The sequence below is a fragment of the Podarcis pityusensis genome (genome assembly GCF_964106645.2).
Source record: "Podarcis pityusensis genome assembly, chromosome: 1".
In the NCBI taxonomy this organism is placed as follows: Eukaryota; Metazoa; Chordata; class Lepidosauria; order Squamata; family Lacertidae; genus Podarcis; species Podarcis pityusensis.
The window spans coordinates 115,014,227-115,031,646 of NC_138028.1; the positions used below are offsets into that span (position 1 = coordinate 115,014,227).

The window sequence follows — 17,420 nt, forward strand, 5'->3', positions numbered from 1 at the left end:
AAGTGGGGATTGACTTTGAGCAGTAAGTTCTTTAGCCTAAACTGCTCTTGTAACTCACATGAGTGGCAAAGTTGGCTGGAGGGCTGCCCTTTAAGAAGCACATCCAAAGCTCCTTTTGGGACGCTGAACTTGTAGTGCTACGCTTGTGGTGTAGTGGTTAAGAGCGGTGGACTCGTAATCTGGGGAACCGGGTTCGCGTCTCCACTCCTCCACATGCAGCTGCTGGGTGACCTTGGGCTAGTCACGCTTCTTTGAAGTCTCTCAGCCCCACTCACCTCACAGAGTGTTTGTTGTGGGGGAGGAAGGGAAAGGAGAATGTTAGCCGCTTTGAGACTCCTTAAAGGGAGTGAAAGGCGGGATATCAAATCCAAACTCTTCTTCTTCTTCTTCTTCTTGACTACATGTGTCAGATACATGCAATCAAGGAATTTATTTTGTCAAAACAAAAAAGTTATTTGTGTTGTTATCTTCTTCCTGCTAAGGCTCACGAGGTTTTATGCTTGGAAATGCTCACATTGCTTTTGGAGAGACCGACAGATGACAGCATTGAAGTAGCAATTGGCTTCCTAAAGGAATGCGGCCTCAAATTGACTGAAGTGTCTCCTAGGGGTGTTAACGGTATGTATTTATTGCTGCTTTATTTCCTTCCTGACCATTAGTTTTGTAGGAATTAGATTTACCTCCGTTTTTTTTTCTCCCCCCAACCACAGCCATCTTTGACCGCCTTCGTCATGTCCTGCATGAATCTGAAACCGATAAGCGAGTTCAGTACATGATTGAAGTCATGTTTGCTGTGCGTAAAGACGGGTTCAAAGATCACCCGATAATTCCAGATGGACTGGATCTTGTGGAAGAAGAGGATCAGTTTACCCATATGCTGCCTTTGGAAGATGACTATAATCCAGAAGATGTTCTTAGTAAGTATGAGTAAGGAATGTTGGGATGAACTTTTCAGTCTGAATTCTTCATTTTGTTTTGTTTTTTAAAAAATGGCCCTGCTATAATTTTGGTAACTTGTTTTTCTGTTTCTGTGAAGATGTGTTCAAGATGGATCCAGATTTTATGGAGAACGAAGAGAAGTACCAAACTCTGAAGAAAGGTATGTACGCCTAGCTAATTTGAGTTTGCACAGCTGTTCTAATGCAGGGATGGAGAGCTGTCAGCTGTTAGGCAGGGAGGCTGAGCACCTCAACAAAGCCTATGGCTCACGAGGAGACCCTCCCTGGAGCCCAAAGAGGATGTCCTCACAAGCCACAAGGACTTTGCAGTTCTCTTCCCGGCCTCTGGGTTCCTACATGTGCAGTCACCCACAAATGGGGAGTTGCTGCTTCCCACACCCCTCAGCGAACCCTTATTATCATGTCCTAGCACTCCAGTCTTTTGTATCTAAAGTTCTAATTCCTGTGGTTTTCTGGGAAACCTGCTATGCAATCCTGTGCATGTCTGCTCAGTTGTAGGCCCCATTGAGTTCAGTGGGACTTAGTCTCAGGCAACTGAGCAAGACTGCAGTGTTTCTTGTTTCGATGTTGAAGCATCTTCCATATACATGAGTTTCTGATACGGACTAGCTCCTCTAACCAACCCAGCCTGGTATTGGTGTTCACTTAACCATGTGTTTTTTCTCTTTTGTAGAAATTCTTGACGAAGGTGACAGTGACTCAGAAAGTGGTCAGGATGCTGCAAGCAGTGAAGAGGAGGAGGAAGAGGATGATGATAAGGAGGAGGAGGACGAAGAAGGTAAAGCTGCAATTTAAAGAAACAGTTTTATGCACTCGCTACTGTGGAAGTTAGTGTGACAAAACAGTAAACTGATTTTAGTTAATATTAAAATGTTGCTTCTATTTAGTCCATTGCAGCTTCATTGGCCATTATACAAATAGTGCATGTCCCATAGCCTCTGCCAGACACTATTTGCATTTTGGGTTGGTAACAATAGCAAGGCTGAATTTAGAGGACTGTATTCATAGTATGGATGTGGGTGGCGCTGTGGGTTAAACCACAGAGCCTAGGACTTGCCGATCAGAAGGTCGGCGGTTCGAATCCCCGCGACGGGGTGAGCTCCCATTGCTCGGTCCCTGCTCCTGCCAACCTAGCAGTTCGAAAGCATGTCAAAGTACAAGTATATAAATAGCGGGAAGGTAAATGGTGTTTCCGTGTGCTGCTTTGGTTTGCCAGAAGCGGCTTAGTCATGCTGTCCACATGACCCGGAAGCTCCCTCGGCCAATAAAGCGAGATGAGCGCCGCAACCCCAGAGTCGGTCATGACAGGACCTAATGGTCAGGAGTCCCTTTACCTTTATTCATAGTGCATTATTTAGTTGCCCTTACCCTTCTAGATGGCAACCCAGCCGGACGAGTGGGATATAAATAATAAAATTATTATTACTATTATTATTAAATCAGGACATTTCCAATATTTTATCTTCGTGAAATCTTTCAGTCCAGTTGTTGTTTGCTTAAATTTGGACCTAGAAAGTCCAGTGGGAGGTATTTTTTTTAACTTAGCCAACAGATTCCTGTTCCATGTCACAATCTGCATTTTGAAAGTCCTCTCATCTTCAAAAGCGGTTTGCTATTTGATGTGAGGCACTGGTGTTTGAATAAGCCCAAACCCAATGCTTCCCTGGGTATTCAAAGCTACTTGTGTGGGTTTTAGTTCCAGCTTTTGACTTCCTTCAAATATCAGTGGTTGGGTTTTTTGTTTTTTACCATTTGTCTGTGTTGTCATAATGAAATTATACACATTTTGTGGTTTTTTGTCTTGAATTGTAGCAGGGTTTCCTGTCCCTCCTCCCGTTTCCCGGTGCAGGTTAATTCTATGTATAATTTTTAACACTATTTCTACAAGGTGTTTTTATTTTCGTGTTTGTGTGTCTTTGTCTTTTTCCTTTCCTCCCAAGCGTGGATGTATTTCATGCCTCCATGAGATTCCTCTGAGTCTTTTCCTGGTTTCCTTAAACACTTTGTAAGCATATTCTAAGTCTTTGTTACTCTGGAAATGTGAGAAGCAGCATATAGCATGTTAGCCAACAAGCTGATAAACTGAAGTTGTTGCAAGCAGAGAGAGGCTGGATTGAGTTTACAAACAAACTTTGAGACAGGTCTTTAGCATTTTCAGACTCTTCCTGAGTGCGCTGTCTCTTCAGTAGGACTGTTGGGAAAGGAAAATAAACTTTTGCTTTCAAATGAAAAGATGGCAATTACAGCACCCTGCCATTACTTGCATTGCTCGTATGGAAAATCTGAAATCCACCCCCATAAACAGTAGGGCATTAATTCATTTCAGAGCAGCTAGTTTAGGTCTTGGTTCCTGCATGACCAGCCAGATATACCACTCTGTTTGTAGGCCTAAACCATGGAATTATTACCAGTACAGGAGAATTCTCTCTCTCTCCCCCTCCCTCTCCCCCCGCCACCCGTCCTCCCAAACTGTCAAGGGTTTTAACCATTAATCTCAAAATGAAACCAGATTTACATTCCTAAATCACAGCTCCTTTTCTTAATTAATGAGGCAAGGCTCATTAAGCAGTATTAGGTTGCTTCCCATGCACGAGGACACTGATAGGTTTGATATGCCTTTGTTGTGCTGTGAGCAGGGCTGGGTGATACCTGGTTTTCAACATCATCAGCTAAACATTGTAATATACTGATGACATATCATGATGTCTGAAATAAGGATGTAAGTACGTAGAGGCGAACGGGATAATGTTCTGGCAACTGCTACTGCTTAAGGGGTCTAAAACTGATAACTGTTACTTTACGGTACAGAGCGACAGGGGCAGAAGGAATCATGAGAGAAGCGATGACCGGCTTCACAGTTTTCCCCATCTTGCAATTTTTTTACATAGCACGCACACACATTGTGATTCGTGACATATTGCTCTGTCAAATATTATGAAACAGTTATAACAATGTGGACTTCAAACCAATTTTGGATGGCGTATCAGTACATTGCCCAGCCGTGGCTGTGAGGGGACATTAAGTCAGGTTGCCTATTGTGCTGGAATTTCAATGCTTTCTTCTTTTAACTTGAAATTAAATAAATACTGCCGTTTATTCCTTCACAAATAGTTTATTTGCATTTGTATATTCAGTGGTATATTAGCAGTCTTTGAAGTAATCAACCATTCCAGATTTTTTTTAACCATGAAACCTGTCTGTCTGTCTGTCTCTCTCTCTCCCCTGCTCTGAATCTTCAAGGGCAAAAAGTGACTATCCATGATAAAACGGAAATCAACTTGGTCTCCTTCCGACGAACCATTTACCTAGCAATTCAGTCAAGGTAAAATGAAACATAATTTTCGTTTGAAATGTGACTCCCTTTCACTATGATCGCAGATACTTTTTGGAAGCTAGCAAGTTTTAGATCAGAGCGGCCCAACTTTTCATACCAAGTGGGCCGCAAGAGTCCTTCAAAATGAAACCCATGGGCTACATGCGGCTTTGTCGCATCCGGGAATTGGGCGAGGCCAAAATTTGGCAGCCCCCCCCCCAGCCTTCCCAAAGCCCTGTAAGTGAGGCACTGGGATTTGTGAAGGAGACATGAGGCTCTGGCAGAGTTCTAGTTCTCTCCCACCTCCTTCCCAAGGCTGGGAAAGAGCTAACTGGGCTTTGGGAAGGAGGAGGGAGGACTCTAGAACCCTGTTATAGATGCTCATGTGAGGCAGAATTCTTAGAGCTAAATCTTTAGAATAACGTATTTCTCATTGCTATATATGCTGCTATAATGAATCTCTAGGTGAAAACTGAGATGGTCTGGTTTAAATGGCATGGCTTTGTTCACACATAAAGCAGAACCATGGTTTGGCGCTATGCTGATGAGCCCAAACAAGCCTGTTTGAAGCATCTCCTTCTCCCACCCAGCTGAGAAGAGAACCTGGTCAGAGTTTAGTTTCCCTTTTTAAAGAAGTGTGTCTTGACTTGCATTCAAACCCTGCTTTAGAACTAGCACTAGTCATTATCCAATTTCAAATCTTGGGTTATGAAGCTGGCTTTTTAAAGTAGCCAGAGTTTGTTTCGAACCAGGCCTCCCTAGTTTGAACTTAATGCTCAGGATTCCTTTAAAAATGAAACAAACTCTGGCAAAGTTCTCTTTTGAGTCCCATGGGATTTGGGGGTGAAGGTGTGGAGAGAAAAATATAAATGGGGTGCTTTGCTCAAGCCCTTTCAGGCTCCTCCACCTCGTACTAAACGATGATTTAGTGTTATGTCTGTCTTTCTGTCTGTCTGTGTGTGTGAGTGAGGGAGAGAAGGAACACTGAAGAGGTTTGCTTAGTGTAAGGAAACATTGTTAATTAACAGGTTGTTTATAGTGTCCCCCTTTCATCAAATATTAATACTTTCTGTGGGAGGACATTCTGAAACAACATTTTAAGATTTTTCAAAGAAGGACATCATGTTCTCATTTGTTTAATTGCTAGACTCTCTGCTTTCTGTTTAACATGATGTTATAGCAACCGTGACTCACGAATGGGAGTCACCTTGTTTTTAAACTGTCTGAAAATTATTGATTTTGGACATAGTTCATATAAAAATGTGAAATGGCTAAAATACATTTTTTCAACACTGAAAAAGATTAAAAGTCTGCTGCATTCTTTATACTTTTTTAAATAAAATAACAGATTTTAATTTTTTTATGCTGTGGTGGACTTTCAGTTGCCATCTGTAACAGTACTTATCAATTCAGTTTTCTTTTTAATGAACTTCTTGCAACTGTGCACATGTTAGCATCCATTAGATCTAACATCCATGGAGCAATGATGATTGTTGGGATTATGTCTGATGAGTGAAATGGAGGGAGATTTTGGATTCTCACACCCCAAAAGGACACTGAAGGACAGCCGATTTAATTCTCAGCCTGGAAGACTAGCTGAACCCAGTATTGCTTGGGTATTTCAACAAAGTCTGTTTCAGGCACACAATATTTAGGCTTTCTAATGCAGAAAATACTGTTGTCAGCATAGAAATGTTTTAAGCTGCTGTGGTTCTGGAGACAAATTCCCCCCTCCCTTTTACAGTTTAGACTTTGAAGAATGTGCTCATAAATTGCTGAAGATGGATTTTCCTGAAAGCCAGACAGTAAGTCTTCCTAATTCCTTTTTTCTTTTCTTTCCCATTTCTGGAATAAGCATCTTTCCCCACCCCCCTCATTCAGATATTGACGTAACTAATCGTATAGTATACGGGATAATGCATAGCAGATCAGCTAAAATGCAATTACAGTGGTACCTCTGGTTACGTACTTAATTCATTCCGGAGGGCCGTTCTTAACCCTCTGAAACTGTTCTTAACCTGAAGCACCACTTTAGCTAATGGGGCCTGCCGCGCTGCCACCGCGCGATTTCTGTTCTCATCCTGAAGCAAAGTTCTTAACCCAAGGTAATATTTCTGGGTAAGAGGAGTCTGTAACCTGAAGCGTATGTAACCTGAAGCGTATGTAACCCGAGGTACCACTATAAAGCCGTTTCTTCCAGAGGATGATGGTGATGATTCTAGTATTTATAGTACAGTCGTACCTTGGTTTTCGAACAGCTTAGTTCTCGAATGCTTTGGCTCCCGAATGCCGCAAACCCAAAAGTGACTGTTCCGGTTTGCAAACTGTTTTTTGAAGCTGAACGTCTGACGCGGCTTCCATGGCTCCTGCAGCCAATCAGAAGCTGTGCCTTGGTTTTCGAAAGCCGAACGGACTTCCAGAACGGATTCCATTTGAGAACCAAGGTACAAATGTAAAGGAAATTTTGGTCGCTAACATTGTTGGTTTTCCTTCATACTCCTAACATCCCCTCAGATTGGAATAAATAAGTTTAAAAATGTTTGCTTTACTGAAATGCTGTTTTGTCATTGAATGAGAGACACAGTTCTGAGTGCAAAAGAAAATAGTCTGAGAAAGTTGTATTGTGTGTGTTGTTTGAATGGTCCTATGGAGGTTTTGCTTGCCTGGAAAGACAGAAAGGGAAGAAAACCAGAGTTGTGAAAGTTCCCCCTCTGGAACATGTGCATACTTTCTCGCCTATCATCTGGTACCTATCATCTGGTAGCTTTCATCTGAGGAACACCCTTGATGCCTAGAGAGAGAGAGAAGCGATCTGGTGGTAAAAACTCGCCTATCATCTGGTACCAGCCTTGAGGAAGGCACTGGAAGCACCTAGTTTCCATTTTCCTTATTAACTGCAGTTTATTGTTTAAGAAGCAGAGACATCACCTTGCGAACAAAGGTCCGTATAGTTAAAGCTATGGTTTCCCCGGTAGTGATGTATGGAAGTGAAAGCTGGACCATAAAGAAGGCTGATCAGCGAAGAATTGATGCTTTTGAATTATGGTGCTGGAGGAGACTCTTGAGAGCCCCATGGACTGCAAGAAGATCAAACCTATCCATTCTGAAGGAAATCAGCCCCGAGTGCTCACTGGAAGGACAGATCCTGAAGCTGAGGCTCCAGTACTTTGGCCACCTCATGAGAAGAGAAGACTCCCTGGAAAAGACCCTGATGTTGGGAAAGATGGAGGGCACAAGGAGAAGGGAACGACAGAGGACGAGATGGTTGGATAGTGTTCTCGAAGCTACAAACATGAGTTTGACCAAACTGTGGGAGGCAGTGGAAGACAGGAGTGCCTGGCGTGCTCTGGTCCATGGGGTCACGAAGAGTCGGACACAACTAAACAACAACAACATTGTTGCACACCTGAAGTATAATAAACCATGATCTATTAGAACAAAGCAGGAGCATGCTGTTTCTTATCATCATGACTTGTTAGTACATTGTTACTTTAAATTATCCGCAGTTTGCCCATTTGGGCTGCAGCGATAAACCGCTGTTGGTGGAAAACGGAATGTGGATGCTTCCATTCTCTTTACGGCTTCGCTAGATGGGAGAGGGAGAGGGACCACACAAGTTCAAGTCTCATGCCTGCTCATTTACATAGCATTAAACCAAGACTTTATGCTGTGTCCAAATCAGGCTGGATTTTAGGACTGCACACTGCAAAATCTGTACCCTTTTCTATCCCCATGTCTTCCCACTTCCCACTTATTTTTGTAAGCAGCCTTCTAAGTTCATTTCTGACGGCATAACCATTACTCTCTTTTGCAGTAGAACTTTCTGCCATTGAAAGAGCAACGTGCTTCTAGTTGATCAGAGACATGTTAGGCACTTCCTTGAAGTGGCTTCAGTACCGCCTCAAACATCTTGGAAAGTGGTGGAGGAGACTAGGAGTCATGTATGGGAGTTTGCCTTATGTGAACTAGCTACAGAGAAATTAAATACTTGCCAAACTACGTGGCAAGCCTACACTGAAATCTATTTCATAACCTTGTAAATGAACAAAACCTATGAATGTCTCCCCCTAACAGTTGCACTCTGCCCCAATTCTGGTTTTATTTTAGCTTCCTTTTTTTTTTTTTTTTGTTTTTTTTTTTGTTTCGCTGTACTGATAGAACGTAAACTATTCAATACAACATTAATATTAAAAATGGAGTTTATTTTAAAGATGAGGGACTGTGATCACTCTTCCACAATTGAAAGGGCCATCTGTGCATTAGAGCTATCCTGGTAGCCCCAGGCCATGGCAGCACAGAGAAAACAGGTCTTTTAATCTAGAGTCAAGTCTTATCAATCCAACTTAAATCATTCCAGCCTTTTGTTTTGCAAATATACGTGACTAGGCATACTGTGATATAAGATTGTGCCATGATGATTCTGCCTAAGCTTTACCTTTATACCTTTTGCTTTTTTACATAAAATACTCTTACGCAACCGCATCTCGTCACTGCTGACCCTACAAATTCAATAGATTAAAAATAGTTCCTTCTCAGTGAATTGCTAAAAATGTTAAGTCCTTAGCAAGTGCAGGGAAGGGGGTGGCAGCATGGTTCTGTTTTGCACCAATTAGTCTTGAATGGAGAATCAGGTTGCTTTTAAGTAAAATATATATATATACTGTAAGAAAATGGTCAGCAGAAGTAAGCAGATGAGAGGGAGCCAACACGGTTGCCTGCAAACTTTGCCAAGGAACCAGATGCTGTTAGAAGATTGCCTTTGACAATTTTGTCTGCTTTCATCTGAGGAACACCCTTGATGCCTAGAGAGAGAGAGAAGCGATCTGGTGGTAAAAAGCCTTCGGGGTAAATAGAAGCAGGTGGTGGTGACTTTGGATTAAAACTTGAGAGGGAGAATTTAGAAATGGCGGAAGGTCTGCAGTCGTAAAACCCTCTGCATCTTCTGCCCTCGCTCTTCGGAATTTGCAACTTCATTACCTGTTTCTGCGTCAGCTGCCTCGAGATGTGTTGATCTTCTGCAGAAAAAATGGCAACGATGAAAGAATCTTGTTGCACCTAAAGAAATCAAGACATTTATATTACTTATAATTACCGTATTTTGCGCCCTATAGGACGCACGTTTTCCCCTCCAAAAATGAAGGGGAAATGTGTGTGCTTCCTATGGGGCGAATGCAGGCTCTCGCTGAAGCCTGGAGAGCGTGGGGGGTCGGTGCACACCAACCCCTCTCGCTCTCCAGGCTTCAAGAAGCTATCCGCAAGCTGTGGGAGAGCTGCACGACTTCACGCAGCTCTCCCATGGCTTGCGGATAGCAGCCTGTTCTGGGGGCTGGGGTCGGGGGAAGCTCGGGCTTCCCCAGCCCCGCACCTGGGGGGGAAATATATTTTTTTTCTTTATTCCCCCCCCCCAAAAAAAAAAAACTAGGTGCGTCCTATGGGGCGAAAAATACGGTAACTTGTTATGTTTTAAGGTGCCGCAAGACTGTTCTTTTGTTGATAGTTCTTTTTTAGTTGTCCAGCTGGGATAAACACAGTGCTCAGCCTTTACCCAGAGGTTGGATGGCCATCTGTCATGGATGCTTTAGTTGAGATTCCTGCATTGCAGGGAGTTGAACTAGTTGACCTTTGGAGGGTCTCTGTGATTTTAATTTTTTTTGGGGGGGAGGAGGATATAGCCGCCTAAGTTATACTCAGAGTAGATCCATTTTAATTAATAGATTACTAGTCATTAATATTAGAAACAGCAGGAGAGAACCCTGTAATTTGTTTATAGGCAGCTTTGAGTATATTCACCATAAGGCAAGAGCAGCCCCTGCCCTTCTTGCATGGGAAGCCTGGCCATTGGTCAGTAACCAATATACAGTGGTGCCTCGCAAGACGAAATTAATCCGTTCCGCGAGAGTCTTCGTCTAGCGGTTTTTTCGTCTTGCGAAGCAACCCTATTAGCGGCTTAACGGATTAGCGCTATTAGCGGTTTAGCGGCTATTAAAGGCTTAAAGGCTTAGCGGATTAGCTGCTAAAAGGCTATTAAAGGCTATTAAAGGCTTAGCGGATTAGATAAAGGGGGGGGGAAGCGGAAAAAAAATCTCAAGACTCGCAAGACATTTTCGTCTTGCGAAGCAAGCCCATAGGGAAATTCGTCCTGCGAAGCAACTCAAAAACGGAAAACCCTTTCGTCTAGCGGGTTTTCCGTCTTGCGAGGCATTCGTCTTGCAGGGCACCACTGTATTGTGCACCGTGCAAGCACCGGGATTTGTACTGGCTCTGAATTCATCATGCTCTAAAACAGTGTTTCCCAAACTTGGGTCTCCAGCTGCTTTTGGACTCCCCAGTTCCTACCATTCCTGACCACTGGTCTTGCCAGCTAAGGATGATGGGAGTTATATTCCAAAAACATCTGGAGACCCACGTGTGGAAAACACTGCTTTAAAATCTTGGCTTTTGTTGATCTTTTGTTCATTTGTCCTGGGCGATACCTGTTGAAATCTAAGAAGCCTTGTGGAAATAAACTAAATAATAAGAAAAATCAAAAAGCTTAAGGAAAAAATTAGAAAAACCTAAAATCGAACGAAGCCTTAATGGGATGCCGGCTGCAAACCTTGTTTCACTGAACTATTCAGTTTCCTCAGAAGGAAATAGAAAAATCATAAACTTTAAATGACCAAAATTCAAAAAAAGGGTAGAACCCCCCAAAATTCTGAAGTATTATAATCCTAGCTCGACCTAGGTAAAGCAAAGTGCAGTAATAAAGGATAGAGGACTCAAAAGTATAGTTACTAATACTGATTTTACAAAAATGGTTTGAACAAAGCCCAACTTGAAGAAAGCAAAGCACAGTAATAAAGGGTTGAGGACTCAACTGTGAAAATTCTAGTGCTGCTTTTACAAAAAGGTTTAAAAACCTAAATGGCTATTCAGCTTTGAAGCTGCCACTGAATCCCTGCCTTCCATCATGTACAATAATTAAAAACATGTTAACGTTTAATCTTGAAGACGGGCACTTTGGTCCCAGCCTCTCTTCCTTTTGGAAGGTGGAAGCAGGAGTGTCTTTATAGGCAAATTTGTTTTCCTGCACGTGGCTACTCGAGATATTCTGCTAGGAATCATTGTAATATTTAATTAAAATGTTAAAATATTTAATTACTTTAACCCACAGGGGATATTAAAATGTTGTAACTGCAGTTAAGAGAGCAGAAAGTAATTTGTTCTGCAAGTCATGCTGACTCCACCAGTAACAGCGTCAGCACTTTGCCCTGTTTTATTGTATGGAAACTGATTGACTGCAACATTACTACAATAAAACAATGTAAGAAAGTTAATATGCGCCCTGATATATTAAACTAATGACATATATTAGAAAAGAAAGCTTTTAAGAGACAGATTAGTTTGCCCTCTCCACCACCACCACAAAGTAACAGTCTCTTTCTGAATATATTTTTGGTTTTGGTCTTGTTTAATATAGAGTAACTGTAAAACCGGCTTGTGTTCTGTCAACACAGTGTGTTGAAGAGAAATGTTTCAGTACGCCATATTGTAGCAAAAAGAATTAAAAGGCTAGGTCGTAATCCTTTACTAGTGGAAGATTATATTATTTTTAAAAATCCCTTTTAAGAGTGATTTCCTGTTCCGAAAGCAAGTCAGGGTAGGTTGATATATGTAGAATTGCTATTATTGAATCCCGCAGCATTGTCATTTAACCTATAATTTATTTCTAATGTGTTGTGTTTCTAATGTATTTCACACTTTAATTGGGTGTGCAGATAAATCTCTGGCTTCCTATTTTCAGTATGTGTTGCTGCAATATTGTTAAAAAAAAAAAAGAAGATAAGTACTGTAATTAATTTCAGTTGATACATAGGATTTTATGAGTTTTTCCTCCTCCCAACAGAAAGAATTGTGCAACATGATCCTTGACTGTTGCGCTCAGCAGAGAACATACGAGAAATTCTTTGGTTTACTGGCTGGGGTGAGTCGCTTGCTTCGTAGATGGCACACATAATGCACAAACATCCCATTCAGCATCCTGCAAAAAGGGCTGGTTTACAAATGCAGTTTCAGCGTTTGCAGAATGCAACAAGGTTGAGCCGTCGTAGATCAAATATCACAGGCAGAAGAACATGGATACCGCTGAATTTCACCTCAGCTCAGGCTAGCGTCGGCTCACGCATCAAGCACTGAATCAAGAGTGTGCGGCTCAGTCCTTAAATAAGCATGTTCATCCCATAGAACAGACTGTAGATTGGCACCATTCATGTGCAACCTTTTATTGAAATCTAGCAGGACGAGGTTAGTTAAGCAGAAGTGTTTTGTTACACCAGATATTCAAGGGACACATTTCCTTTCAGGATTAGTTGGGAAATCACATGATGTAAAAGCTAGCCAAGAAGTGTTGTATGTTTTCCTTTTTGTTTCTGAGTCGGGCCAGCTAGCTGACATTGGCTTCCAGGGAGCTGAACTAGATCAGGGCAGCCCAACTTTTCCTACCAAGTGGCGGCAAGAGCACTTCAACACAGAACCCATGGGCCACACACAGCTTTGTTGTGCTGGGAGAAGGGAGGGAGCCCAAAATTTGATGCCCCACCCCTTAGGCTGCGTTCCCAAAGTCAACTAAGCAAGGCACTGGCTTTTGGCAGGAGGCCTGAGGGCTCCACAGGATCCTACCACTGCCTTTCCAAAGCTGGGAAAGTGCTAACTAGGCTTTGGGAAGGGGTTGGGAGGTCTGGGGCAGGTGTCCAACGTTGCCGAGGGCCGCAAAAAAAGACCTAGAGACCGCCCTGAGCTAGATTACCGTTAAGGTTTTCTCCATTGTTTTCAAGCCTTCCTTTAGCAACCGTGAGCTTTAAAGCACTTCAAAACTCAAAACCTGATTTTTATTTGGGGGAGTCTACAAAACTATAAAAGGGACGCAGGTGGTGCTGTGGGTTAAACCACAGAGCCTAGGACTTGCCGATCAGAAGGTCAGCGGTTCAAATCCCTGTGATGGGGTGAGCTCCCGTTGCTGGGTCCCTGCTCCTGCCAACCTAGCAGTTCGAAAGCACGTCAAAGTGTAAGTAGATAAATAGGTACCGCTCCGGTGGGAAGGTAAACGGTGTTTTCGCGCGCTGCTCTGGTTTGCCAGAAGCGGCTTAGTCGGCCAATAAAGCGAGATGAGCACCACAACCCCAGAGTTGGCCACGACTGGACCTAATGGTCAGGGGTCCCTTTACCTTTACCTACAAAACTATAAGAAGCTCATCTTCAACTAGTGTGGAATTCTGTGCCGTCCATGGAAAGGAAATTAGGATCCAAGCCATTTTTTTCAGCACTATTTCTATAGGAGTTTGAAGTGTTTTCTCTGAACAGAGAAGCATGGAGGACAGCAGTGCATTAGGTCTTAGGCCTGAGGCTCCCTACTTGCTGCTTGAAAGGAAGACACTGCTGCCCACCTGCAATTTACTGACTTTCCCATTCATTCGTGTTCCCCATAACCTTGCAAAGCACTACCCCAAACATGGGGCAGAAGTGTCTTTGCTTTGCCCCCAAGGAGCTTTAGGACCCAAGCCAATATTTGAAAATTAAGATTTATACAGTCTCTTCATTGTTTTCCTGTTTTGGTCCGCCATACTTCTATATTCAGTTTCTAAACTCTTTCTTTCCCCTTCTTAACTGTGTCCTGCATTTTCAGCGCTTCTGTATGTTGAAAAAAGAATACATGGAAGCATTTGAAGCCATTTTCAAAGAGCAGTATGACACAATACACCGGCTGGAAACAAACAAGTTGAGGAACGTTGCCAAGATGTTTGCGCATCTTTTATATACAGATTCGCTTCCGTGGAGTGTGAGTAGAAAATGCTTTCTGAAAAGGCAAAATTGATCTGTCTTGCAACACTTAAAAATGTAGGTGGGATCTGCCAGAAGTCATACCCTGAGCTGAGCGCCAGGTTTGTTTTGGCACTGACAGGTGAGAGCTTTGAAGCCTCATTTCAGGAAAAAGTTCAGATAAACTGTTTGGAATTGAGACAGGATGTTAAATGAACGGAAAGTGTCAAAGCTATGTGATGGCAGCTGCGAAGTCATCTGAAGTTTGTATGAATTTGTTATTTAAAAGAAAGACCACGCATTCGTGCCGGATCCAGGCATTGCCGTCTCTAGTTAGAAAGATGCCTCTTGTCCAGATAAGGCTTTTAATCTGGAGGAATCCCACTAGGAAGTTTCCCAACTCCCCCTGCCTCTTCCCTCACTGTCTCCCAGCATTCCAGAACCATGTAGAGGCTGGTACTGTGAGGTCACAAGTGGAGGGAAGAATAGGCCAAAGTTGTCTCTGTCAGCTGGAGCCAAGTCTAGAACTTACTATTTGGGGAACAAATAATAAACTAGATTGTTTTAAAGTGGGGGAGAGGATGTTTAGCATTAACCCACTATAACTTTGACTTGTAGGTTCTTGAATGCATAACGCTAAGCGAAGAAACTACAACGTCCTCCAGTAGGATTTTTGTTAAAATCTTCTTCCAGGGACTCAGTGAATACATGGGACTTCCTAATCTTAATGCAAGATTGAAAGATGAGTAAGTAGAAGCTTCACACTGCAAGCTAGTTTTACAGTGTCTTGATGTGAGCAAGTCCTGTTCACTGTAATCCTTTGGAGCCGATGGATGCATTGGTGACCTGAAGACTTGATTCCTGCAAAGCACTCTAGGTGGGACTACCCTTGGGACTGATTGGGAAGCTCTGGTTGGCACAAAATGCTGTGGCTGTAGTGTTGACAAAGGTCAGGCTGTTGCCACCACATAACACTGGTGTTTAACAGCTTGCACGGGCAGCCCTTTCACCACCATGCCTGCTTAACGGTCTCAAATTTATTTGTAAAGCCCTAAAGCAGTGGTTCCCAATTAGGGGTCTGGGGATCCCCGGGGGGTCTGCAGAACGCACCCAGGGGGTCTGTGGTCTCATCTCTTGCCTCTCCCCCAAAACTAAATCTTTCCATGGTGATATCACAAATTTATGGTCTTATGTGCTGTTTAGTATACGGTCATACCTCAGGTTAAAGTCGCTTCAGGTTGAGCATTTTCAGATTACGCTCTGCGGTGACCCGGAAGTAACGGAGCGTGTTACTTCCAGGTTTTGCTGCTCGCGCATGTGCAGACGCTCAAAATGACGTCACACGCATGCGCGGAAGTGGCAAATCGCGGCACGCGCAGACGCAGGTTGTGTTCGCTTCAGGATGTGAACAGGGCTCCAGAATGGATCCCGTTCGCATCCAGAGGTACCACTGTACCTAAAATCCTTTGCTTATTAGGGGCTACCCCACATTTTGTTCAAAAGATTGCTTTGCAGAGGTAACTACCATAGAGTTATCTAAGTTTTCAAAAGTAGGAGGTCTGTGGCTTGGCTTTGTTTTTGAGACTCATAATATACTTGCGTTCATCAGAAAATGGGCAGGGTGTAATATTCTTTAGTATGACATAAGACAGACATAGGGAGGTAGAGTGAAATATGGAAAACACCTCCTTAAAAATAAGACAGGTGAAAAACCTAACACATGCTAAAAATTTCCTAACAGCCACCCCAAACCAGATGGAACCCAGACTCCCAATACTACCCCAAGAGAGAACCACACATCCTCCAAGCCATCATTATTTCAGTGGAATCTAGATTCTGGCTCACCCATATCCATGACCAGACCGTAATTACTAGACTAGCCTCATCCTTAATTAACTCACAAATGCCTGGCATTTACCACTGATCTTGTGTCAAAAAACAGCACATCAACACATCAACATCCTGGAGAAGCACAATAGCCATCACTTCATCTGTCTCATTTTTTCCCCTCCCACTGCCAGACCATCTACTGTTAGTTGACTTCTTGTTTTTATTTTTTCCCCCATCTGCACCCTTCACTTCATACATTCATGGTAACACATGTTCCAAACCTTTCATTAAACTCCTGCCAAAACTCTTTTTTTACGGAAGCATCTTTTTAAGAGGTTGTAAATTAGGATGAATCTAAGCATCTTGTTGCTGTGTTGGCCCCAAAGAATGAGATGCAAAATAATATGAAGAGCCAACATATGTTAGTGTAGAAATTTGGACAGTTGAAAAATGCAGAGGAGTTTTGAATGAGCAAAATGGGTAGATACTAACAATTCTTGCATTATTGACCAGTACTGTCTTAAGACTGGTAGATGAATATCATTCTTAATTTCAGAATGTTTAAATGCCTGTTTTGTTTCAGTGCTCAGATGCTTTGGGGGGAAACATGGGCAACTTCCCCGAGCCCAAGCATTTGGCAGTATATATATATATATATATATATATATATATATATATATATAAAATCTTTATAGCAATTCTCAAATTAGAGCAACTGTCAGAGATTTTAAGACTTGTTTAGGTACATGGTAAATTGGAGATAGCCTTGCTGTGCAATATTGATTTTGAAATGTTTAATCACAAAACACCTGTTTCTTTTGGACAGAGCTGATCTATTGGCTAGCTTGACATTACTTATTGTAGTAAACAGAAATATATTGATCCAGGCCCATTATTTTTGGACTTACAAAATTAACTTTTATTATCCTTAATTGTTTTAAGTTTGATATGCGGAACAGTTGGTTGTCTAGGGACCTAGTTGCTTTAAATCTCTGGCAGTTTAATATATATTTTAAAAGGGCCATAGATTCTATCTGTCTGTGTACTGCTGCATAAATAGAACCATCCTTTTTTTTTGCTTCTTTCAGAATTAAAGTAGCTCAGAATATATTTTTTAAGTAACATTTCTAAATCGCCTCTGGATCAAAAATGAATGTATATTTTTAGTTTACAGCTATCCAGCATTTTAAAATATTGTTGCCGTGTTTCATCTTTAACAGAACTCTGCAGCCATTCTTTGAAGGTTTGCTACCTCGGGATAACCCAAGAAATACTAGATTCGCCATCAATTTCTTCACTTCGATTGGTCTTGGAGGACTGACGTAAGGAAATCCATTCTGTTACACAATAAAAGCAGTCAGGGTTAACAGCAAGATGTTAACAGTTCCATGAACTGGCCCATATACATGCTAGGTAGATAACAAACTTCTTCTCTGCCTTCCCTGCCTTTGATGTCTGCACAGAGGCATGTTGTTCAGCTACAGCCTGCATGTGTAGAATCCAATGTCCGTAACCCAGATTGT

At 42.3% G+C, this 17,420-nt stretch overlaps 1 protein-coding gene across 3 annotated transcripts in view; it reads left to right on the forward strand.

Moving 5' to 3' along the window:
• Window positions 1–17,420, forward strand: part of CWC22 (CWC22 spliceosome associated protein homolog) — a 37,972-nt gene that overhangs the window by 12,593 nt on the left and 7,959 nt on the right. For all 3 annotated transcript variants that reach the window (XM_081023833.1, XM_081023834.1, XM_081023835.1), the window contains exons 9-18: window positions 483–618; window positions 711–917; window positions 1,037–1,099; window positions 1,633–1,737; window positions 4,200–4,281; window positions 6,017–6,077; window positions 12,158–12,235; window positions 13,934–14,086; window positions 14,686–14,813; window positions 17,118–17,219. In XM_081023833.1, coding sequence (XP_080879959.1) covers window positions 483–618; window positions 711–917; window positions 1,037–1,099; window positions 1,633–1,737; window positions 4,200–4,281; window positions 6,017–6,077; window positions 12,158–12,235; window positions 13,934–14,086; window positions 14,686–14,813; window positions 17,118–17,219 — 1,115 coding nt within the window. The remainder of the gene's footprint in view (window positions 1–482; window positions 619–710; window positions 918–1,036; window positions 1,100–1,632; window positions 1,738–4,199; window positions 4,282–6,016; window positions 6,078–12,157; window positions 12,236–13,933; window positions 14,087–14,685; window positions 14,814–17,117; window positions 17,220–17,420) is intronic.